The sequence below is a fragment of the Chaetura pelagica genome, unplaced genomic scaffold (genome assembly GCF_000747805.2).
Source record: "Chaetura pelagica isolate M959 unplaced genomic scaffold, ChaPel_1.0 scaffold363, whole genome shotgun sequence".
Taxonomy (NCBI): domain Eukaryota; kingdom Metazoa; phylum Chordata; class Aves; order Apodiformes; family Apodidae; genus Chaetura; species Chaetura pelagica.
The window spans coordinates 2447897-2470702 of record NW_009952720.1 but is presented as its reverse complement, the minus strand read 5'-3'; the positions used below and the strand labels follow the sequence as shown (position 1 = coordinate 2470702).

The following is a 22806-nucleotide window of genomic DNA, read 5'->3' as shown; positions in this document are numbered from 1 at the left end:
CTTGTTGTACCTGCTGCAGTGCAGTTATACACACAAGGATGTTTTTCCTGTTTTTATGGTGTTAGAAGGAAAATGACATTACAAAAGCTGTAATAAAATCAAGGGGGTGCTAACAACAGTCACTGGCTGCAGATGATGTGAAATTTGGGGATAGGCCTCATTTGCTGGCAGTTGCTGGAGAGCAGTAGGGTAGTTTGGTGAAGATGCTGTGTCAATATTATGAAAAGCTCTTGTATTCCAAGTCAGATCTGCCTGTCTGCTTGTCTTCCTCAGCCTCACCCAGCCTCACTCATCTGTTTGTCTTTTTGTCTGCTGGGATATATCTGCAGCCAAGTGTACCCCAGAGCTTTTCCCCTTGGTGCTGGATAGCTTTACAGGAGAGCTGCAGTCAGATAGATGTGTACAATTAACAAGCTCACATAATTGCCTGTGCTGTGCTTTTTGCTGGAGAGGTTACATGCTGCTGCCCAGGCAAGAGCAGTCAAGATGTGAAGAGGCATTGGAAAGGGTACCCAGAGAGGACTGGGATCTGGAAGACACATCCCAACCAAGAGGCTGCAGTGCAAGGCCTCTCAGGCAGGGGCATGGGAGCTTCCAAGGTGCAGAGAGAAAAATAATGTCTGTGAATACAGCTGCTAATGCCACAGCACTGATGAGCTCTTGAGAGGCATGTTTGATGTTTATTCTTTGGGGATTTCTGTCTGCTCTAGGAATGGGTGACAGCTACAGATATTAGAGTGACCCTCAATCGTCTGAACACATTTGGAGATGAAGTTTTCAATGACCCAAAAGTTCTCAAGTCTTATTACTATGCAATTTCTGACTTTGCTGTGGGTGGTAGGTAAGTAGACAATAAACCTCTGTTCTTACTTAAAGCTTTTGGTCAGGATTACTGGGGTGCTTGAAAGATTTTGATTGTACTCACATGGTACCATTAAGCTCTGGTCTTTATTGACCCTCCTAGACCAAAAATTGTAGTAGAAAGAGTCTTACAGAGTTTGAAAACACTGTGCAAAACCTCTTGTGGCTATTATTTCAGGGCAGGCAGAGATTGAATTTTTTTTTTGTTTGATTAGAGTGATTTGGCAAGGTGGAGGGTAAAGAGAGTGACAGAAATGCAAAACAAAAGGAAAAAAACCTCAGAGTTTTTTCTATCCTGTACTTTGTGTGTTTTTAACACATTGTTAGTTGTTCTCTGCTTATATCTGTAGCCCAGAATAACAGTAAGTAGAAAGTCTCAATGTCTGTGTTTCATATGTATTAGGGAGCTGTATTCTGTGAAGATCTGAAACCTTTTACAATGGTTGTCCATTTCTTTTAGAATCATAGAATCACTTAGGTTGGAAAAGACCTTTAAGATTATCGAGTCCGACCATTAACCCTACTCTTCCAAGTCCAGCATCAAGCCATATTCCCAAGTGTCACATCTAGATGAATTTGAAACACCTTCAGGGATGGCGACTCAACCCCCCACCTCCCTGGGTAGCATGTTTCAATGTCTGACAACCCTTTCAGTTGAAAAGTTCTTCCTAATACCTAGTCTAAACCTCCCCTGGTGCAGCTTGAGGCCATTTCCTCTTGTTCTATCACCAGTTACTTGTGAGAAGACACCAGCACCTACCCCTTTACAATGTCCTTTCAGGTAGTTGTAGATGATGATGAGGTCTCCCCTTAGCCTCTATTTCTTTTGCTGGACTCTCATGAGAGAGAAGCTGTGGAGAATTTACTAACCTAAAGGCAAAAAAATCTTTGCTTCTCTTCAGCTTATTCTGTTTTAGTGTCAGACTGTGAAAGAGTTGCTTAGTGTTCTTGCATTTCTAAATGCTGCCATGTGACAGCTGTCTGTTTCATAGAATGATTTGGGTTGGAAGAGACCTTAAAAAATAATTCTGTTCACCCCCCACCATGTGCAGGGACATCTTTCACTAGACCAGGTGGCTCCAAGCCCCGTCCAGCCTGACCTTGTATTCTTCCAATGATGAGGCAGCCACAGGTTCTCTGGGCAACCTGGGCCATGGCTCTCATTGTAAACCATTCCTTCCTTATGTCCAATTTAAACCTTCCCTCTTTCAGTTTAAAACCATTGCCCCTTGTTGTGTCACTACAGGCCCTGCTAAAAAGTCTCTTTCCATCTTTCTTGTAAAGCCCCTTTAGATATTGAAAGACCTCAAGAAGGTCTCCATAGAGCCTCCTTTTCTCCAGGCTGAATGACAGCAGTTGTGCTCTCAATTTTGTTGTGACCATCTACCTTGAAATGTGTCTTGTTCTCTTCTGGGCTGTATTTTTGGGATTGCTCTCTGAGTGACCTGAATCCCTGGAGGTTAAATACCTGTTCCTTGTCTCTTATTAACCAGGTGCAAATGTAATGGGCACGCGAGCGAGTGCATCAAGAACGAGCTTGGGAAGCTGGTCTGCAACTGCAAACACAACACTTTTGGGGTGGACTGTGAGAAGTGTCTCCCCTTCTTCAATGACCGTCCGTGGAGGAGAGCGACAGCGGAGAGCGCCAACGAGTGCTTGCGTATGTGCGGCCACCCTTGAGGGGAAAGACTCAGGAGTCAGGTCCCGTGCCCTTGTTGGCATCCAGAAGCTGCCCCTGCATGGGTTTGAGTTGTCTCAGTTGCAGTTAGCCAGTGTTAATCACAGGTCTGGTGTTTTTCAGCAGAGGTTTTGTGGGGCTGCTGGTCATGCCACTCCTTTCCTGTAGGAGCTTTCTGGTAGATTCCTAGGAAGAGGCATCTCCTTTCTGGAGAAGGATGGGAACAACTGTTAGGAAAGAGGTGTGGTGTTAAAATGTACAGGCTTGAACTGTATAGGTCCCATAGGGGAAAAAAAAAAAGCAGTAAGTTGGAGTATAATTGCCCTTTGAAAAGCTCCTCATTTAGCATCCATTAACTTCCTCCTGTATTTGGGTTATTGGTTTTTACAGATACTTTTCGACTGTTTCATCCAATTTTGGGGCTGTTGCAACAGTTCTGGACCACAAATGCGGATCTCTGTGTCCGGGTGCCAATTCATTTTGCTTGATTTTGTGTTGCAGGCCACAGCTCCTGGTAGTTTACTTTATGGGGAAGCTTTTTCAGACAGAAAAACTTTCTTCCTGTCTGACCTCTGTGTGCGCTGATCGGTCCCAGCTGTCTGGTCAAGACCTGTGGCTTCCCTTGCCAGGCTGCTGAAACTGGGCTCTCCTGCTCCCTAGACAAGAGGGGCTTTGTAATCTCTCTGCATCCAGGGGAGAAGCTCTCCTGACAACAGGGATTGAACCCCTTGCTGTTGCTTTCTCATGCTTGTTTGCGTGACTAGGATTGGCATTGCCATTTTGCCTGCAAACAACAACCTGACGTGGAAGGGAGTGGGGTGGAAAATCCCTTCTTCTTCCCATAGATGTACAAATGCCTCAGGGGGGTCTCAGGATGGTTAAAGGCTCCTGCTCCAGCTCCCCTACAAGTTAATATTGAGCTTTGCACAACGGGTTTTGCACCTGCTGGGGTCAGGTGGCTGCCGGTGCTGTTGGCTGATGGTGCTCTTGTCTTTGCAGCTTGTGACTGCAACGGGAGGTCTCAGGAGTGCTACTTTGACCCTGAGCTGTACCGCTCCACGGGCCACGGCGGCCACTGCACGGGCTGCTCGGGCAACACCGACGGCGCCCACTGCGAGAGGTGCCGGGACAGCTTCTACCGCCTGAGCAGCGAGGAGGGCTGCCTGCCCTGCAGCTGCAACCCTGTCGGTGAGTAGTGGCTGCAGACCTTCCCGCTTCCAAACTTACATGCACAAGAGCTAGCTCATCTCTTGGTTATGCAGCTAATTGTAAACTACAGGGTAAAAAGAGAGGGGGGGGTTGTTTTTCTTCCCCCCATAGGAAATCTTTATCGACTTGTAACGTGGTTTAAATTGTCCTTGGATCTAATTGGGTGGCAGGGGCAGATGGGTCACTTCTGCAGCATTTAATCCTTCAAATATATTTTCTCCTTCAAATGTTCTGAGATAGATTTTATTTTGTGAGCTTTTGGTTTTTTTCTCCCCCCTCTTTTGTGTCTGTGTTACCCTGGACACTCCCAGTACTAAATTGCTCATTTAAGTTCTTAATAAACAAGATGATGTGAGTGGGTATTTCTGGAAGTTGTTCATACTGAAGAATTGTAGTGAACTTTAGCTGCATCAGTTTCTCCTACCAACTGTCCAAGCACTATAAATACAAACCAGTGAAACCTTAAACACAAAAGGGGGTGGGGTGGGGAAAACGAAAATAAACTCAAAATATGTAAAGTTTAAAAAAAAAAAAAGGAAGAAATTCTGACAGGAGAGTATATATGTATCTTTTGTCACCAAGGGAACCACTTGACCTGTATGGGGTCATCCTGTAACTACACCAGCCCACAGCAAATAAGGGGAAAGGAGACAAAAGGGTAACAGACAGTAAGATGTGAGGTTCCAAAATAGAGTATCTGGGATAAGTAATTGCTTGCAGCACACCCTAAAAGCAGCCAGTAAGAGGTCTGCCAGGGTATGTCTCCTATCTAATTTGGTCAGAGAGTTGTGCAGTTGTGAAATTTTTGACCAAGAAAGGCCTCTTTTCTTCCTCTCTCTGCTCTCCCAAATCCTTGGATTGGACCTTATTTTGCAAGGGGTGAGGGTTGGTGTCAGCTGAGGTGGTCAGGGAGAGGCAGGGAGGTGACTTCTCAAGTCTTTAAGGACAAATATAAAAGGGCTTTTTAACTTTGCCATCAGCTTGTATCCCTGGAACCCAGGGCATGTTTGAAGCCCCTGGATTGATTTAGATTGCATTTTTTTAAAATCTGAGTACTGGTTTGCTTTTTTTTTTCTCAAATAACTGTAAGTGGGACTGCAAAGGGATTTGAGCTTTGGCTGTATATGGTAAAGGTTTTGTGAGTTCTTCTGTCCAGACTAATCATCTTATAACTCTTCACTTTGTTATAATCCTCTGGTGTGGATTGAAGTGGAAAGAAGCGACTATTTCTGTATATTAAGACACTTTTCTCCTGGTAGTTAACTCTTACAGTTCTGACAACTTCTAGGCCTCTGGTTGTGTCAGTGCTTGGGAGAAAGCTTTTTGTCTGCTGTGGATTAAATGAACCTGCAGCTGCTTTTTGTGCAAGTCCACTTGAACAGAGCAGTGCTGAGTAAGATGACCTTCACAAAATGTGAGAGGTTTGTTATGGTTAATGTTGCATGCAGCCTCACTCTGAGGAGGTGTTTTTAGTCTTTGAATCTAGCTTGGGAATCGAGGGAGGAAATTGGAGTGTGAAAGGGAGAGGTCAGGATATCCCCTTGCAAAAGATGTTGATTAGGGAGGACACAGGGGACTGGGGGAATAAAATCTTGGACGTGTTACATTGAAGGATAAAACAGGCATGGAATTAAAGAAGCGTGCAAAGGTAACATTGAGGATGAAACAGGAATAAGGACAAGAATGCAATTTGAAGTTAAAATTATATTTATATTCAAGAAGGTTGGTTGGTAGGAATACTTAAGAGCTGAACATGATTTGGAAGACCAGATAACAATCTTTAGGGTTGCCAGGCGAAAAAATCCCTGTGAACTAGAGGCAGTCATTAGGTAAGCTGTCACCTGCTGCCTTGAAGCTCTGCTTCTCATTTCTTTTTCCCGTATTTCTTGCCCATTTTGTACAACTGAAACGAGTCCTGTCAGACAGAGCTGGGTGGGTGTACTGAGGTGCCTGTCCCCTCTCCTGCAGGCTCTCTCAGCACGCAGTGTGACAGCCACGGCCAGTGCAGCTGCAAGCCCGGTGTGATGGGCGAGAAGTGCGACCGCTGCCAGCCAGGCTTCCACTCCCTCTCCGAAGCTGGGTGCAGGTAAGGGGCACTGCTGCACTCTGAGAGGAAATCCAGATGCCTCTCTTTGTGGCCCTTGATGAGTTATCCTCTCTCCTGGCTCTTGCAGGCCCTGTTCTTGCAATCCAGCTGGCAGCACAGGGGAATGCAACGTGGAGACAGGGCGGTGTGCGTGCAAGGACAACGTCGAAGGCTTCCACTGCGAGAGGTGAGTTTCTCTTCCTGTGGCGTTGTTTCAAGAATGAGAAACATTTGAGCAATGGCCTGAGGTAAGCATCAGGGAAAGTAATTCTCTTTCTTTCACATCTTCAGATGCAAACCTGGGTTTTTCCATCTGGATTCCTCCAATCCAAGGGGTTGTACCCCTTGCTTCTGTTTCGGACACTCTTCAGTCTGCACCAACGCTGTTGGCTACAGTGTCTACAGCATCACCTCCAGCTTCCAGTTTGGTAAGACTGAGCCTTCCTTTCTATCTTGGGTTGGGCTGCAGACTCAAATCAGAAGCGATTAAAAAAAAAAACCCTGCTCCCTCCTCCCTGTGCAGGATTGCAAACCCTGGGCAGGCAAGTCCAGAATCCCTCTTCTGGAAGTGCTGGGTTACTGCTGAAGTTCACTGGGAGTTTCCCAGTCAGCAGCTCATTTGTTCAGCTAGGGAGAAATGAGTTCACAGCTCTGGCCTCGGGCACCCAACTCAGAACTACACAGTGCAAGTGCAAGCAGGAATTGTAAATGTAGCCATTTTATAGCTTGAGAGAGGTGCTGGCATTTTCTTAATTTTAGAACCATATCAGGAGTTTTTGATAGAAAGGTTTATAACCCTTTAGATTTGGGGTTTACATGGCTCTGAATAAAACACAGTAGTGTTTCTGCTGGGTCTGTAAGCTCAGGAGAAGTTTTTTCATGCAGTTTCCTGGATATGCAGGTTTTCATGCTGCATAGTCTGAGAAGAACATATTTTCAATTAAAATTCCACTGGAGAACAGTTTGTATGAAGGCTGAAACTCAAGTTGTAAGGAAATGCAGGTTTTCCCATCCCTGCCTAAGCTCTTTAGAAGAGAAGATTTTGAGCCAGTAGGTTCTGTAGGGTTCAAGTCAGTGCTCAAGTTAGATACTTAAATCAGAAGGGTGATTTTTTTCCTATCTACGTTCTCCTGCACAGCTACTTTCTGAGGTCTGTTAGTGCCAGCGTACAAACTATAGATGAGTGATCTATGAGCAGGTTGCAGTATGACTCAAGAAGTGTGTGCAAATCTGTGTCTCCAAAGGGTGTTAATTCTTGAACACTTGATTTTTCAGGAGAGGAGGAGTGGCGAGCTGAGCAGCGCGATGGCTCCGAAGTTCCACTTCAGTGGAGTGCGGAGACCCAGGACATCTCTGTGATCTCGGACAGCTACTTCCCCATGTATTTCGTTGCACCACGTAGGTCATTCAAGAAGCAAGGCTTTCTGTGCTGCTTGTGCCCCTTCTGTCCTGTCCCCTAACTCTAAGGATTTCTTCCCTTTTTAGGCAAGTTCTTGGGAAACCAGGTTTTGAGTTACGGGCAGAACCTGACCTTCTCCTTCCGCGTGGACAGACGGGACACGCGCCTCTCCGCAGAGGACCTGGTGCTGGAAGGGGCTGGGCTGAGAGTGTCGGTGCCACTAATTGCCCAGGGCAACGCCTACCCCAGTGAGAATGCACTGACCTACACCTTCAGGTGAGGGGGCTCTCCAGGCACACTGGGAGCAGCTGGGACCTGGCCTGTGGTGCTCCCTGGCCTCTGAGCTCTGGAGAGAACAAGGAGCATGGATTGTGGCCTGGAAGAGTGGTCTCACAGGTTGATGTGAAGCTCCCTGTCACAGAAGTGTGTATGAATGATGTCATGACAGCACGGTGCTGTTGGAAAGGGCGCTTCAAAAGGGTGCAGTTGCTAGCCCCCAAAAGCTTTGCTGATAGTGCATGGCTCTTCTCTGCAGGCTCCACGAGGCTACAGATTACCCATGGAGGCCTGCCCTTACAGCCTTTGACTTCCAGAAGCTTCTCCAGAACTTGACTTCCATCAAGATCCGTGGGACGTACAGTGAGAGAAGTAAGTTGCTGGGCAGAATGTCCCAGAAGAGAGGGGCAGACCCATTTGTCTAGTTCTCAGGTTGCTTTATTTTAGGGTCCAGTCATAAATAGCTGTGGCAAATTATTTGGCGAAGCCCTTGCTGGTTGCTTTTCACCTGGTCTTCCTGTGTAGAAACTTACCCTGGACATCCTGGAAAGGAGTTGAGGGGGAAAGGTGCTGCCTTTGGGAGTCTGGAAACTGGGTTTATGACCTGCTTATTCTTTGCTGCTAAACTTAAGGGCTTTTCTGTGTTGCATGGCCAGTGTCTTCTAGATATGTAGCACAGAGTCCTGAAGGACTCAGTAGGAGAAACATAGGGAGTTGACATTTGGCCTCAGTTTCTGCTACAATAGGAGTGGTTATGTCCCCCTGTTCCTGGTCTTGCCTTGCCATGACAAGTGGGAAGGAGGAGGTCTTGAAATGTTTTATAAAAATTGGGCATGAATTTAGGAAGCAGAGTATCTGTGTCCTTGGGTATCGTTGCATGAAAAAAAATTTTGCAGAAGGATGCAAAGGATTAATTTGTATGTGGGGAAAGTGAGAAAGCTCTAAGTGTTTTCAGCAGAGGTGGCTTACAGAGAGGAATGTAGGATTGTGAAATGGAGGGGAGGAAAGGTGTGGAGCAAGCCATTCCCTGAGCACTGTAGCTGCTGCTAATGTGCAGGAGCTGAGGCTCTGCTCAGTGCTCTGCAGCTGCTCTGGTGGCACAAATGCTCTGGTATCAACTGAAAACAAGCCATGTTGTGTTTGGGCTCTGTTCTGCTCCAGGGAAGGGGCAGGGAGGAGATGAGGGAGAGCTCAAATACCAAATGAAGAGCTGGCTTGGGAGAAATAGCTGAAGAGTTTACCCCGAGGCATGGTTTGCAAAAGCTCTGTTGGAGATGATGTATTAAAATTGCTGGAGAGATGGCCTGTCCTCCCTAGAAAGTTAGGAATTGGTCTTGATATTTGATTAGGAAACGGAAACCCTATCCATGCAAAATATAACTTATTTTAACTGACTGCTTGCTCCCATGCTGTTCTCAGCAGCCTGCTCTGAATTGTTACTGTCAACTTTCCTGCCCTGTGAGTGCCCTTGGTGAGCTGTATTGCACCTTTTCTTGGCTGTCTAAGCCTTCCTGGAGGGTTTTGTTTCCTGATTCATGCTCCCAGCTGCGAGTATCCCCCTGTCTGTGTGTTGTGCCATTCAGATGTGTGTGTGGTGAGGCGGTGATGAAGCCTTTGTGGTTACAGAGCCTTTCCCCTCTCCCTGCTCTGCAGGTGCTGGACACCTGGATGATGTTACCATCACCAGTGCTCGCCCAGGACCCGGTGTGCCCGTGGCCTGGGTGGAGAGCTGCTCCTGCCCGGCGGGATACGAGGGGCAGTTCTGTGAGCGCTGCTCCCCTGGCTACCGGCGAGAGACTCCCAGCCTGGGGCCCTACAGCCCCTGTGTACCCTGCGCCTGCAATGGGCACAGTGAGACCTGCCAGCCTGAGACGGGTAAGGGGGTAAATCGGTGCAGCAAGAGGGGTGAGTCCTCTTTCTGAGTCGGGTGATGAAACAAACCCCGTGTCCCTCTCTGTTCCAGGTGTGTGCAATTGCAGGGATAACACAGCGGGGCCTCACTGCGAGAAGTGCAGTGATGGGTACTATGGAGATGCCACGGCGGGCACAGCCCCACACTGCCAGCCCTGCCCCTGCCCAGGCAGCTCGAGCTGTGCCATCGTGCCCCGCACGAAGGAGGTTGTGTGCACCAGCTGCCAGACTGGCACTACAGGTGTGTTCCTATACAAAAAGTCTCTCTTTCTGCACCCCATGTGCCTTTGGAAGTGTGTCTCCTGCCAGTTCTGGGGCTCTAACCCACAGCAAGCAGCACTCAAAGCTGCTGTGTCTTCTGGTTCAAATGCTTCTCCCTTTCTTATCCCTGTTTTCTGTGCTGTGTGAGGCTCAGGGCTCACCCATGTTCTTTGTGCCTGTCTCTCAAGAACAGAAGGGGGAAACAAGGGCTTAATCTGTGCAAAGTCTCAACATTTCTGTGCTGTGTAGGTGGGCTGTGCTAGCTCCTACTAGAGCTTGCCGAGTGTTTGGCAGAAAATAGAAGAGATTTTAGAGGGTCAGGAAGGCAGATCAGACTGAAATAAAATGAGATGGTGCAGTTTGCCAGCCAGAGAGACACTGTGGGATGTTTGTAGGGGTGGCAGGGCCAGTGCTCTCCCTAGGAAGGCTGCAGTGACTCACAAAGACTGCCCAAAAAATACCTGACCAAATTTATGCTCAGCACTTTTAAAGATAAATACATGAACAGGTACAGATCTTTTCTTCTTGGCAGTAAATTGTGAAGTCCAAGCGTGTACCTGAGTCGTTAAGCAGAGGCTTTTGTTCTGTCCCTGCAGACAGCAAGGAAGCCCTAGGGTGGTTGGCAGCCTCTGTGCTTCTCTGCCAATTTTATGCTTGCCATGGCAGAGTTTCAAGGACAGAATACCTGTAAATGCTTGAAATGCTTTGAAAGGACCAAGCACAGAGGCAGATTGTCAGGGTTCCCATGGGTGCTGCTGCTTTGCAAGCCAAAGTGGAGTCTGGAGTTCCAGGTTCCCTGCAGCTCAGGTGTCCATATGAGCTCATATTTATCTGTAGCTATGTGATGGCACTGGAGTTCGTCCTGTTTTCTGTCGCCTTCTTGGTATGTGAAGGGAAGGGTGAGGGGAAAAGAAGGTTTGTGTGTGCAAGGGCTGCCTGAGAAACAGAGCTTGTAGCTTGCTGGGGAGCTCAAATCTGCAGTGAGTGAGGGAGCTGCTGAGTTGGATGCTTCAGTGGTTGCCTGTGGAGGTTTGGCAGATCTTGTTGGCAGTGGGACTTCCTGGAGCAGTGATGGCCTGCGGAGCTCTGCCTGCTTGGGCTCCTAAATTAACAACGAATTACAGTGAACAGAGTTTGGCTTAAAGGGATGGGAAGGAAAGGAGGGACTGAAATAATTCGTAATGCAAAGTCCCAGTGAAAAAGCAGCTGAAATTCAGAGAAGGGGAGGGATTTATGTGTGGTTTTGTGCACCTTTCTGGCCCCAACAGAAGGATGAAAGGGGGAGGAAGCTGGAGAGTTGACCCTTCAGATGGGGCTGTGTCACCATTTGACAACAACGCTCTTGATCCCCTCCCACCCAAGTAGGGAAGGAGAGACAGAAAAAGAGAGAGACTTTGCTGGGTTGAAAACTAAACTACACAGCTTTAAACAAACACTAATGATATAAGAATACATTTCACCGTTACCAGTCTTAGTTGGAACACTCTGCTACTAGTTACAGGAAAGCTCACTGAAGGGAAAGGAAAAATCAGTAAAAAAAAGATTGGCTTCATCCTGGCTCACCCCAGGACAGGCTGCCAGGGGGCTGGGGTGAGGCAGCTCGGGGGTGCCTGCTGCAGCGCCAGCGTTTCTGCCCCGCCGCAGGGAAGAGGTGCGAGCTGTGTGACGACGCCTACTTCGGGGACCCGCTGGGGGAGAGCGGGGCGGTGCGGCCCTGCCGCCTCTGCCAGTGCAACGACAACATCGACCCCAACGCCGTGGGCAACTGCGACCGCCAGACGGGCGAGTGCCTCAAGTGCATCCACAACACCGCCGGCTTCTACTGCGACCGCTGCCGCGACGGCTTCTTCGGCAACCCCCTGGCCCCCGACCCCGCCGACAAGTGCCGAGGTGAGAGGTGCTTCCTCTGGGCGTTGAGAAGCGGATTTGTCCCCGTGAGCTGCCCTTGGAACACAGCGTCGGGGTGTTGTGTGCGCCTGTCGGCAGCGGCGCCTGGTATTACCCTGGTTTGGGGGCTGTAGCTTGGTTGGAGTGCCCGTGTTGGTGGGCACGTGCTGCTGTCGGAGCATTATGTGAGGCAGGGGCTGGGATGCCACGTGGCTGGATCCCAGGCCCCTTGGGGACCTGCCAGCAGAGTGCCCGTGCCACGAGGGACTAACTTTCTCTGCCCATTGTATTTTGGCAGCTTGTCACTGTAATCCCTATGGCACTGTGAATCAGCAGACGAGCTGCAATCAGGTGACGGGGCAGTGCGAGTGCCTGTCTCATGTCACTGGGAGGGACTGCAGTGCCTGTGAGCCTGGATTCTTCAACCTGCAGAGCGGGCGTGGCTGCGAGAGGTGATGTTCCCTTCGGCTTGGGGCAAAGAGCCTGGTTTTGGGAGGGATCTGTGCTTAATCTGTGTAGGAATGGGGTGTTTGTCACCACTAACTGGTGCACCTTGTTGCTGCTGTTGGTGAGAAAGAGCAGCTACAAAAACCCTGACTTACACATAGCTTTATAAATAGCTTTAAATAGGGGTTTTAAATAGAAAAGTGTCACATGTCTGTGTGATGGTTGGTAGCAGGGGCTGGTGGGTTCCTTTTTCAGTGCAGGCACCAAGTGACCTTGCATGGTTTCCAGGCCCTGTGCCTCGCCTTCTGCATCTGCACAGCGAGCAAAGTGAGCAACCGGCAACGCTGAACTGTGCTGGTTACAGTTCCCTCTGTGTGGGGTGGCACGGGGTGCAGCTGAACGCCTGGGTGTCCCTGCTGACACCTGGCTGCCTCCCCCAGGTGCAACTGCCACGCGCTGGGCTCCACCAACGGCCAGTGTGACATCCAGAGCGGGCAGTGCGAGTGCCAGCCCGGCGTGGCCGGCCAGCGCTGCGATGCCTGCGAGGTCAACCACTTCGGCTTCAGCTCCCAGGGCTGCAAACGTAAGTCTGAGGGGCTGGAGCACAGGCAGGTGGGGAGGACAGTGCACAGCCAGCCTTGCCTTTGCTTCCCTCCTCTCTGGGAAAAAGTACTTTCTCACCCCGCTCTTCATCACGGCAGAAGTTGTCGCTTTTATGTCCACCCTCTGCCTGGCAAAATTCGATCTCCATGTAACAGCCTATCCCCTTTTTCTCTTGTTATTGAATTGGGGGTATAAAGAACTCCAAATGATTAGATACCCGGTTTCCTTGGTGTAAATAGAATCCTAGAATCACAGACTGGTTTGGGTTGGAAGGGACCTTAAAGACCATCCAGTCCCAGCCCCCCTGCATGGGCAGGGACACCTCCCACCAGCCCAGGTTGCTCCAAGCCCCATCCAACCTGCCCTTCAACACTGCCAGGGATGGAGCAGCCCCAGCATCTCTGGGCAACCTGGGCCAGTGTCTCACCACCCTCACTGGGAAGAATTTACTCCTAATGTCTAATCTAAATCTCCCCTCTCTGCTTTAAAACCATTTCCCCTTGTCCTGTCCCTGCACATCCATATAAAAAGCCCGTTCCCAGCTTTCTTGTAAGCCCCATTCAGGTGCTGGAGTGAAAAGTACTGGCAATACCTTCTTTAAATATTGTCCTGCAACAGTCCTGTTTGCTGACATTAAATCTCTGCACAGCTACTGTGCAAATGGCCTGAATATACAGATGGTGTCCTGAGGAGCAACAGCCCTTGTAAATGTGACTGGAAACCAGGATGATACAAACTCTCCTCCATGATATCCCTGCAGACAAGTTAACTGCAGTCAGTTACAGTGAAATGGGGTAGAAAATTATGCTGCAATCATTTGGTTGGAAAAGACCTTTAAGATGATCAAGCCCAGCTGTAAACCCAGCTCTGCCAGGGCCACCGCTAACCCGTGTCCCTCAGCACCACATCTACATGGCTTTTAAGTCCCTGCAGGGATGGGGACTCCACCCCTACCCTGGGCAGCCTGGGCCAGGGCCTAAATACTTAGTGGGAGAGGCAACAGCAACGCTGTGAGTGCCTGCAATGAGTGTTGTGTCCAGCTGGACAGAGCGCTCTGCTCTGTGCAGGAGTGCCCTGGGGAGGGCGAGGATCCAGTGCCGGCTGTTGCCACCTTGCTCTTGCAGATGTTTCAGTGTACTGAGGGTGTGCCCTCACCCTGTGGGTGTTTTGGGGTGTTTCTGCCTGTCCTCCAGCCTGACTGAGGTGTAACTTGCCCGCAGCCTGCGACTGTGACCCCGAGGGTTCGCGCTCCCTGCAGTGCCGGGAGAACGGGCGCTGTGTCTGCAAGGAGGGCTTCGTGGGCAGCCGCTGCGACCAGTGTGAGGAGAACTACTTCTACAACCGCTCCTGGCCCGGCTGCCAGGAGTGCCCAGCCTGTTACAGATTGGTGAAAGATAAGGTAAGGCCCCACATGCCACAGTTGGTGCTGCTGGAGACTGGTGTGTGCCTGACCGTGGAGCGGCTTTTACATCCTGGCTGATCCTTGCTGAAAGCAGAGAGGTTCAGGGGGCTGTGCTCTGTCCTTCTGGTGTAGGTGGCTGAGCAACGAGAGAGGCTGCAGGAGCTGGAAAATCTTATAGCAAATCTGGGAATGGGAGAAGACACTGTAACGGATCAAGCCTTTGAGGAGAGGCTGAAGCAGGCAGAAAGAGATGTCACGGAGTTGCTGCAGGAAGCGCAGAACAGCAAAGGTGAGCTGACCTGATCGGGCATGGACTAATGTGAAAGGAGCTCTTTGCCTGATGTTCCTGTTCCCTTTGGACATAGTGTGTTTTCTTTCGAGGACAGAGGGCACTGAGACACTGTATCTTGCGTGTATCTTGTTATCTAAGCAGCTGTGGCTGTGCTTTCATCCTACTCTTCTCCCAGCCACTTGGTTGCTTGTGCAAAGTGAAGATCTGCCTCTAGCTCTGTACAAATGCAAAGTGTTCCATGTGTTACCCTCTTCCCCGGGTGCAAAGGAGGTTATTACTTGTTAAAGAAACGGAAAACTTTCCAATACTCTTCTTTATCAATAATGTAAATTTGTTCTGACATCTTGTGATAAAGTAGTTCTTTTTGGGTTATTATCAGCAGTCAAGAATGAAGGCTTCAAAATCCTGCTGGCAAGCTTAGTTATCCTACCAGAAAGGGTGTCATGTGCTCAAAAGTGCTGTTGCTGTGGCCTGTAGCTGTTTTTCCTGTTAAACTCTGCTTCAGATTGACCTTGTACTGTCACCTCTGTCATGGGCTGTCTGCAAACAGGACCTTAAGCCATGTGGCAGTGGTTTGACTTGGTGTCTTTTTCATGTCTAAATTGAAGTTTGTTTTGGAGAAGAGCCACTTGTAGACAACTTTTGAGTTTCCAGTAAAAGATGTTCCCCTGGGAATGGGTTCCGTGATTTCAAGCCCCTTTGGAAAAAATCTGTCCCTTTTGTGAGAAGCTGTGGAAAAGCTGACTCACATCTAATGCTTCTTGGGAATGATGTTTGCTTGGGAAGATTCCTGCCAGTGGGAATGATCACTGAAGCTCTTCCCAGTTTAAGCTGAGGTAGCTTTATGCTGCATGCTTGGCACCTGCCATAGCAGTCCCATGTAGGGGGACAGGAGATGGGAGAAAAGTAAGGAAATGGATTGGGTTTTGTGGTGGTATTTTTCATCTTTCTTTCCACCTCTTAGAACCATAGAATCATTTCAGTTGGAAAAGACCTTCAAGGTCATAAAGTCTGTCCATTAACCTAACACAGGGCCAAGCCCACCACTAACTCATGTCTACCAGCACCACATCTACATGGCTTTTAAATCCCTCCAGGGATGCTGACATGGCCACTGCCTGTTCTGGGGCCTGACAATCCTTTGGGTGAAGAAATTGTTCCTAATATCCAATCTAAACCTCCCCTAGACAATTTGAGGCTGTTCCCTCTTGTCCTATGACTTGTTACTGGGGAGAAGAGACTGACCCTGCCCCACCCACCCTGCTCCAACCAGAGAGTTGTAGAGAGCAAGGTCTCCCTTCAGCCTCCTTTTCTCCAGGCTAAACACTTCCAGTTCCTTCAGCTGCTTGTCATAAGACTTGTGCCCCAGGCCCTTCCCCAGCTCCCTTGCTCTTTAAGGGGCAAGTCAAATGTAGCAAAAACCACCCTTGCAAAGCTCTGTGCACCCCTGTAGCTCCTATTTGTGTTTTTCCACGTGGTACATAGTTTGTAGTGTGTCACATGTTCATGTTCAATACTTCAGATGTGCTGCAAGGTCAAGACAACATACTTGGGAAGGTGTTTGATTTTGAAGGCCTGCAGGCTTCTACTGGCACTTTATCTCAACATTTTCACATTTTCAGAATTACCGCTGGTCATGAGGCACATGTCTGTGCTTTTATGGCTCCATTATTAAAGACATTGTTGGGAGTTACCTGGTGGTCCGAGAATTTGAGGAATTTTGGGGGGCTCATAGGTGCTACTGATTGCAGAGTGAAGGCTCTGTCCTGCCAGCTTTTGTCATCACTTTCATTTGGAGGGCAGTTTGGGGTGGGCTTGCTATTTCACACATCTGTTAGCTGCTCTGTATGGAAACTGGCTTGGGAGGAGCCAAAGTGAGCAATAGTAGAGCCCCACTGTTCCTCCCTCTTTGCTACCTTCTCATAGTTAAACTAAAGAGCAATCACAGAGCAGTTGTTGGGGAGAAGCTGTGTTGTCCTTTTAAAGTCAATGATAAAAGAGAACATAATTCTGAACACAAAATCCCCCTTCAGAGGATGTTCCAACACCCAGCAGGATTGTCTTGTTAGTAGTTAATGACTTTTCATTTCTCATGTTTGGTGCACATTCTGGTAATGGCTTTGATCTCAAGCTGACTGACTGATGAAGTAGCTTTGCTGGTCCCCTTTCAGGAGGGGATTAACCTACCAACATGATGCCTTCAGGGGTAAGCTGCTGCTCCATGTTCTTGCTGTAATCAAATTTCCTTCCTCTTTTATTTTGTGTGTTTCAGACGTCGATCAGGGCCTCATGGATCGTCTCAAAGACATCAACAGCACCCTAGCAAGTCAGCTCAACAGGCTGAGGAACATCCAGGGCACGGTGCAGGAGACAGAGAGCCTGGCAGAGCAAGCCCGGGTGCGGGTGGAGGACACAGAGGACTTGATCAGCTTAGCTTCTGATATGCTTGAGAAGGCAAAGATGGCAGCTGACAACGTGGTGAGTGTGCTGCTGAGGTCCTATGTGGTGAGGAGAGGAGAGGGCCATTATTTTCTGTGCCCTCTGCTGTGTTTCTCTGCTTGTTCTCTCTCTGTCATGTAGCAGATTTGCTTGGAAGTAGCTTCTCCCCTACCCAAGATCATGGGAGACAAAGATGATCACCAGTGTCTGTCATAGATTTTGTCTAGTTTCTGCTCAAAGAAACTTAGCATAAAAACCCCTAAATAAACATCAGCACCTTTGTTTTTTAAGAGATAACCAGTGGTGGAAGCTGCAGGGGCTAAAGGAAGTGAGAAGTAGGTTAGACACATCTCTAAGCATTTAGATCATGACAATAAATATTTAAAACAAAGATGAATAAAAGATGAAAAAAGACCTTTAAGGATTTTTCTTTCTTTTCTTCCAGTCCATTACACCTCCAGAGTCAACTGGGGACCCCAACAACATGACACTGTTGGCAGAAGAGGCCCGTAAGCTGGCTGAAAGGTAGGCTGTGGCACAACATGCTCCTCAGCTCACATCAGGGCCCTGCTCTTCCCTGCAAAGGGGAAGGAAAAGTGAATGTGCTCAATACAAATCATATCCTCTTTGCTGAGGAGATGATGGTGTGTGTGTGTGTCTGTGTGTCACTAGAGGCAAGGGTTGGAGATGTGAATGAGGGGCACCTACGGCCATAACAACTCATCTCCTGCACACTGCTCAGGGTTGCAGAGATGGTCTCAAACAGTGTCTTTCATATGCAAATCCGTGTGAAGGAAGGGAAAGGAAGAGATTAGAATCTGCAGTTGAGGATAGAAACCTCTGGCTGGCAATTCTAATTCTAATTTTTCTTCTTGTAATCTTGTGCAGACACAAAAAAGAAGCTGATGAGATTGTTCGCATAGCCAAGGCAGCAAATGAGACTTCCACAGAGGCCTATCAGCTGCTGCTGAAGACCCTGGCTGGAGAAAACCAAACTGCAAATGACATTGATGAGCTTAACCTGAAGTGAGTCAGTAATAGCAAATTGATTTTATTTCCTGGCTTTAGATCAGTGCTTGAAATTAAGACACCTTCTGTTGTTTGCTTTGGGGTTTATGGGAAGTGTCTTACAATGTCTCAGCTCCTCTACTCTCTTAATAAGATCTGTTTTATGAAAGAAATCATAGCCTAACTAAGTCCTTGGGTGTTTTTAGGTACAATCAAGCAAGGAACATTTCTCGAGACCTAGAGAAACAGGCCAACAAGGTGCTTGCAGAGGCAGAGGAAGCTGGAAACAAAGCTTTGCAGATCTATGCTAACCTCACCAGTTTGCCCACCCTGGATTCCACAGGGCTGGAGGTATGTGGGGGAAGCATCATGTGCAGCATATTTTCTTAAGATCAATCAGGACAAGTGTTGCAGCAGTGTGCTAGGTTGTTGACACACCTTGCACGTGCTTTGCTCATTGTCCTCTGTGTAAGGACAGACCTGTGGAATTTTTGTTCATCTAGGTATAATCCAGACTTAGATGTCCTAGCTTTTATGTAGGAGTCTTGCATGCAGGAAACGACATACATAAACCCCCACCATCCCCAGGCTCTGGATGACAAAAAAACTGAGTGAAATGTTGTTTGCCAGACATCTTGGCTTGAAGGGGGGAGTGCAAAAATGTCAGTTCCCTGCAGAGCTGCTCCATCTCCTCTGCTCCCTCTACTGCAGTAGAGTTTCTTGCACGCAAAACTGCTTCCAGCCTCTGTCCTTTGTTGCACTGACCCTCGTGGTATCCAGAGCTTTGCAGACAAAGCTACAACTGCAGTTGTAGTAAGAGACAGGAACCCATCGTAACCTCTTTCACTGTTAGAAACTATACTGTGTGTTTTGCCAGCTGTCAGCAATTCTTTTAACTTTGAGGAATCTGCCTTTGTTTCTGGTTGCCACCTGCAGAATGAAGCCAACAAGATCAAGAAGGAAGCAGAGGAGTTAGATCAGCTAATTGCCAGGAAGCTGAAAGATTATGAGGACTTGAGAGAAGACATGAAAGGAAAGGAACTAGAAGTGAAGAACCTCTTGGAGAAAGGGAAGACGGAGCAGCAGGTCAGTTCTGTTCTGTGCAAGGTTTTGTTCCCTAGAAAATAAAACTAAAAACCCCAAGTGGCCAGATAAAGATTTGGTCTTTTTCAGTCTTGTCTTAATGCTTCTTCTTACTTGCAAAATACTGAAGGGTGGTCCTGGACAGAAGATAAAAAAAGCTGGTAAATGCAATGGCACTGAGACTGTGTAGGAGAATAGGGGATGTTTGCCAGGTGTCATCTTTGTATTCAAGAGTATTCCAGCAGTACCTGAATTCCCCTGGTTTCAGAGGAACTCTATTTTGCATGGTGTTGGTATTTTAGGATGGGTGATGCTTTTTGCTACACCTAGATGGTTGTCCTTCGAAGGCTGGGACACTGTTGATGCATGTCATGTCTCCTCAGACTGCAGACCAGCTCTTGGCTCGAGCAGATGCAGCCAAAGCCCTGGCTGAGGAAGCTGCTCGGAAGGGCAATGGCACACTCCAGGAGGCTAACACCATCCTCAGCAACCTGAAAGGTAAAGAGGAAGCACTTGCAGTGAATCCTTTGGTTCCTGTGGGACAAGCCACTTGGCAGTGGGGTGCCTTGGTGAAACAGGCCGTGCTGTTGCCCAAGTGTTGGGTGTGTTCTTTTGGCTTTATTTTCTTGAAAGACAAAAAAAAAAAAAAAGAAGAAATGTTTTCAGTGACTAGAAATCTGCATTTTGTTTAAGTTTCTTGGTGTCAGGAGACAGGGAGAGAGCTGCAAGCACATCCCCCCCAACCCCCACCGTGCGCTTCCTGCGTCTCACGCTGGGATGGCGGAGCCTGGGTGTCTTGGTCACAGAAGCATCCCCAGGCTCTTCTGGGCCAAGGGATCAGGGTCTCTCTTGCCCTTTAGACTTCGACAAGCGGGTGAATGACAACAAGACGGCGGCGGAGGAGGCGCTGAAGAAGATTCCTGCCATCAGCCAGACCATTGCTGAAGCCAACGACAAGACGCGGCAGGCGGAGCTGGCGCTCGGCACCGCTGCTGCCGACGCCCGTGAAGCCAAGGCTAGAGCAGATGATGCTGAGAAAATTGCCAGTTCTGTCCAGAAGGTGAGTTCTGCACAGTTCTGAAACCACCCCCCTCCCATGAGATGGATGTGTAGCTGCTTCAGCTCCTCTTCTCCAGTATTTCCTGGTGAGCTCTGTGTGCTTTCTGCTGTATTTCCCACCCAGGGAATGCAGAATGTGGGGTGATAGGAAATGGCTGTGTTTGGATGAAAAGGATTGAAGGAAGTTCTGCACCTCCATCACTGTTTTTCCACCCTGTGTTGGCTGCAGAGTGCTGCTGCTACCAAAACTGAAGCTGACAAGACTTTTGCTGACGTGACGGGGCTGGCCAGGGAAGTTGATGACATGATGAAGCAACTACAGGATGCAGAGAAAGAGCTGAAGCGGAAGCAGGATGATGCTGAGCAGGACATGATGATGGCAGGCATGGTAAGTAATGCTGGCAGCAATGGCAAGAAGCTGCCTTCTCCCTGCTGTCCTGGTGATGCTGCAGCTGCTTCTGTGCCAAGACAGCACTGGCTCCAGCCAGTGTTCAGTCTGTCTTCCAGGTTTTACGTGGGACTGAAAACATGAGACAAGCAAAGGGGCTCCTCAGTTGGCAGTAGCTTAGGTTCCCTGCTGGGTTTTGAGAGCCAGTTTTCTTAATGCAACACTTCTGTAACTGAAACCTGAGGGTAGCCCTGTTGACTCTGTTCTGACTTCTGCAAAATCCTGCACAATTATCAGGGATCCCCATCCTGAAGTAATCAGAAAACTGGTTATTTGGAAGGTTGTCAGTCTTTGCCAGCACTGTGATGAAGATCTCAGTGCAGGGGCCTTATCCTGGAGAGAGGAGCCAAGGATGTGTGTGACTAACAGCTTGGATAGATGGGTTTTGTAATCCCTACAGCGTGTTTGTGCTCTCATTTTTTAAACCCTGCAGGCCTCACAGGCTGCCCAGGAGGCAGAAGACAATGCAAGAAAAGCAAAGAACTCTGTGAACAGCTTGCTTGCTGTCATCAATGACCTGCTGGATCAATTAGGTAAGGCTGTCCTGAACATGCCTTGTGCTTTGGAACGTTTTCCTGCCGCCTGGTGTGTCAGTGCTAGCAGCTGGTGTGTGGTGCTGGCTTTCCTACCATCAGATGGGTCCCTTTACTTTTAGAAATGGGGTTTCTGTGTTTTCTGCAAGGGGTTGGTTTGTATTTTTCCCCTGGAGTGGCCTCAGAACTCGTTGTGCAGTGTTTGGTACTGCTCTTCTGTGAGCTGAGGACCAGTGCTGAGGCATGTTGGTCCTGTTTCAAGTGTTGTTTCCAATGCAGAGATGGCCTGGTAGAGATCTCAGCTGTGTAAGCACCCAGTGCATCAAAAAAAGTTTTCTTAAAAGACTACTGTTTGGTTCTGCCTTCTCAGGACAACTGGAGACAGTGGACTTGAACAAGCTGAATGAGATTGAGGGAACCCTGAACAGTGCCAAAGACCAGATGAAAGATAGCGACCTGGACCAGAAAGTGTCTTTCCTTGAGAGAGAAGCCAGGAAGCAAGACGATGCCATACAGGCCTACAACAGGGACATTGAAGAGATCCTGAAGGACATTAGCAACCTGGAAGACATCAAGAAGACCTTGCCATCTGGCTGTTTTAACACCCCGTCCATTGAGAAACCCTAAGGGTGTGCTGGGGGCGGGGGTATTCCCCCAGTGAGTGCTGGAGCAGTGGTTTGGCTATGGAGTGCCTTAACACACATTACCTTCTTCAGATCCCCACCTCTTTGCTGCTCACAGCCACTGTTTTCTTTTCAAATCAGGCTAAGTTGAAAGTTTTTTTGTTTTTGTTTTTTTTTATAAGAGAAGCAAATTAAATATCCGTCTTTGGGCATCAAAGGGGTTTTTTATATAAATTGTCTTCCTGAGCACTCTGCCTTTGCCCCTTTCTCAGACACAGTTTCCCTTTGAGTAGCACAAGGATGGGAGATGCTCTGGACTCTTTGTACTGTGGATCAGAAATAACCATGTGAGCTGTGTACAGCAAGGCAAAACTAACCCTACCTTCTCTCCTCTCTTCTCCCCTTGACTGTAAAATCCTCTGTCCCAGAGCTCTCTGTCCCTATGAAGGAAGGGGATGGCTACCAAAGTATTACTGTAATGGCCAGTATAGCTGCACTCATTCAGATCCCTCTTCCCAACTTCTAACCCTGTGAATTTCTTGGTTGTGTTTTTTTTAATCATCAACTAGTGGCCAATTGGCAGCAGTGGTAGCCTGAAGTACCTGAAGCCTCTTTCTGAAATGCTTTCTGTGATGATGCATCTGAGAAAAAGGCAGGCTCTGAGAGGAGCTCTTTGGGAAGATGAGACACTGGTGGAGCAGTAGGTCTTTTCCTGCAGGAGCATTAGGTCTTGCCAGCTCTGCTCCTGGCCTGCAGAGAAGCTTTGGGTCTGGTCTGTAAGCAGCTTCCTGCCAGGTAGTTCAGGCTGTGAAGTGTGGAAGCCATGAGCTGTGTTCCCATCTGCCAGAGGATCTATTTATTTTTTTTTTTGGCTACAAAAGTCTGATTGACAGATCAGTTCCAGCAGGAAGTCTTGCTGAAGAGGAGAGCCACCTCCATCCAGAGAGCTCTGACAGTTGCACTGACCTTCATCCTGAATGTCTGTGGGTGGGGAAGGAAGAGGTGGAAATGAAAAGGTGTTTCTCCCCATCTTTTTTTCCTGAAGAAGGACAGTGGCATTTTTATATCTCCCGGCACTGCTCTCGCCTCTTGCCTGTTCTTAACCTGTACCCTCTGTTCTCTTTGCCTGCTGCTCTCCCCAGAGCCACTGCAGGGACATCAGGACAGGCTGGGGTGGCACATCTGCCTTTCCCACCGTGCCCAGCTCCCTCCCCAGGTAGTGCCTCCCAGCTGCCTCTTCCTGGTGCTGGGTGGGAGCAGCAGGGAGCCCCTTGCTCCTCCTCCAGCCCCTCTCTGAGACG

General features: G+C 48.6%; 1 protein-coding gene across 1 annotated transcript in view; it reads left to right on the top strand.

The window, feature by feature from the left end:
* Positions 1 to 22094, top strand: part of LAMC1 (laminin, gamma 1 (formerly LAMB2)) — a gene marked incomplete at its 5' end in the record, with an annotated part of 71983 nt that extends 49889 nt beyond the window's left edge. The window contains 26 exons of the mRNA XM_009994687.1: positions 711 to 841; positions 2355 to 2521; positions 3539 to 3727; positions 5717 to 5834; positions 5923 to 6021; positions 6126 to 6262; positions 7110 to 7232; positions 7320 to 7509; positions 7769 to 7881; positions 9163 to 9384; positions 9473 to 9661; positions 11326 to 11571; positions 11867 to 12020; positions 12456 to 12598; positions 13839 to 14017; positions 14153 to 14309; positions 16585 to 16790; positions 17197 to 17276; positions 17640 to 17777; positions 17966 to 18110; positions 18696 to 18845; positions 19226 to 19340; positions 19703 to 19902; positions 20131 to 20289; positions 20783 to 20882; positions 21253 to 22094. Of these exons, the coding sequence (XP_009992989.1) occupies positions 711 to 841; positions 2355 to 2521; positions 3539 to 3727; positions 5717 to 5834; positions 5923 to 6021; positions 6126 to 6262; positions 7110 to 7232; positions 7320 to 7509; positions 7769 to 7881; positions 9163 to 9384; positions 9473 to 9661; positions 11326 to 11571; positions 11867 to 12020; positions 12456 to 12598; positions 13839 to 14017; positions 14153 to 14309; positions 16585 to 16790; positions 17197 to 17276; positions 17640 to 17777; positions 17966 to 18110; positions 18696 to 18845; positions 19226 to 19340; positions 19703 to 19902; positions 20131 to 20289; positions 20783 to 20882; positions 21253 to 21509 (4107 nt within the window). The remainder of the gene's footprint in view (positions 1 to 710; positions 842 to 2354; positions 2522 to 3538; positions 3728 to 5716; positions 5835 to 5922; positions 6022 to 6125; positions 6263 to 7109; positions 7233 to 7319; positions 7510 to 7768; positions 7882 to 9162; positions 9385 to 9472; positions 9662 to 11325; positions 11572 to 11866; positions 12021 to 12455; positions 12599 to 13838; positions 14018 to 14152; positions 14310 to 16584; positions 16791 to 17196; positions 17277 to 17639; positions 17778 to 17965; positions 18111 to 18695; positions 18846 to 19225; positions 19341 to 19702; positions 19903 to 20130; positions 20290 to 20782; positions 20883 to 21252) is intronic.
* Positions 22095 to 22806: the final 712 nt, after the last annotated feature.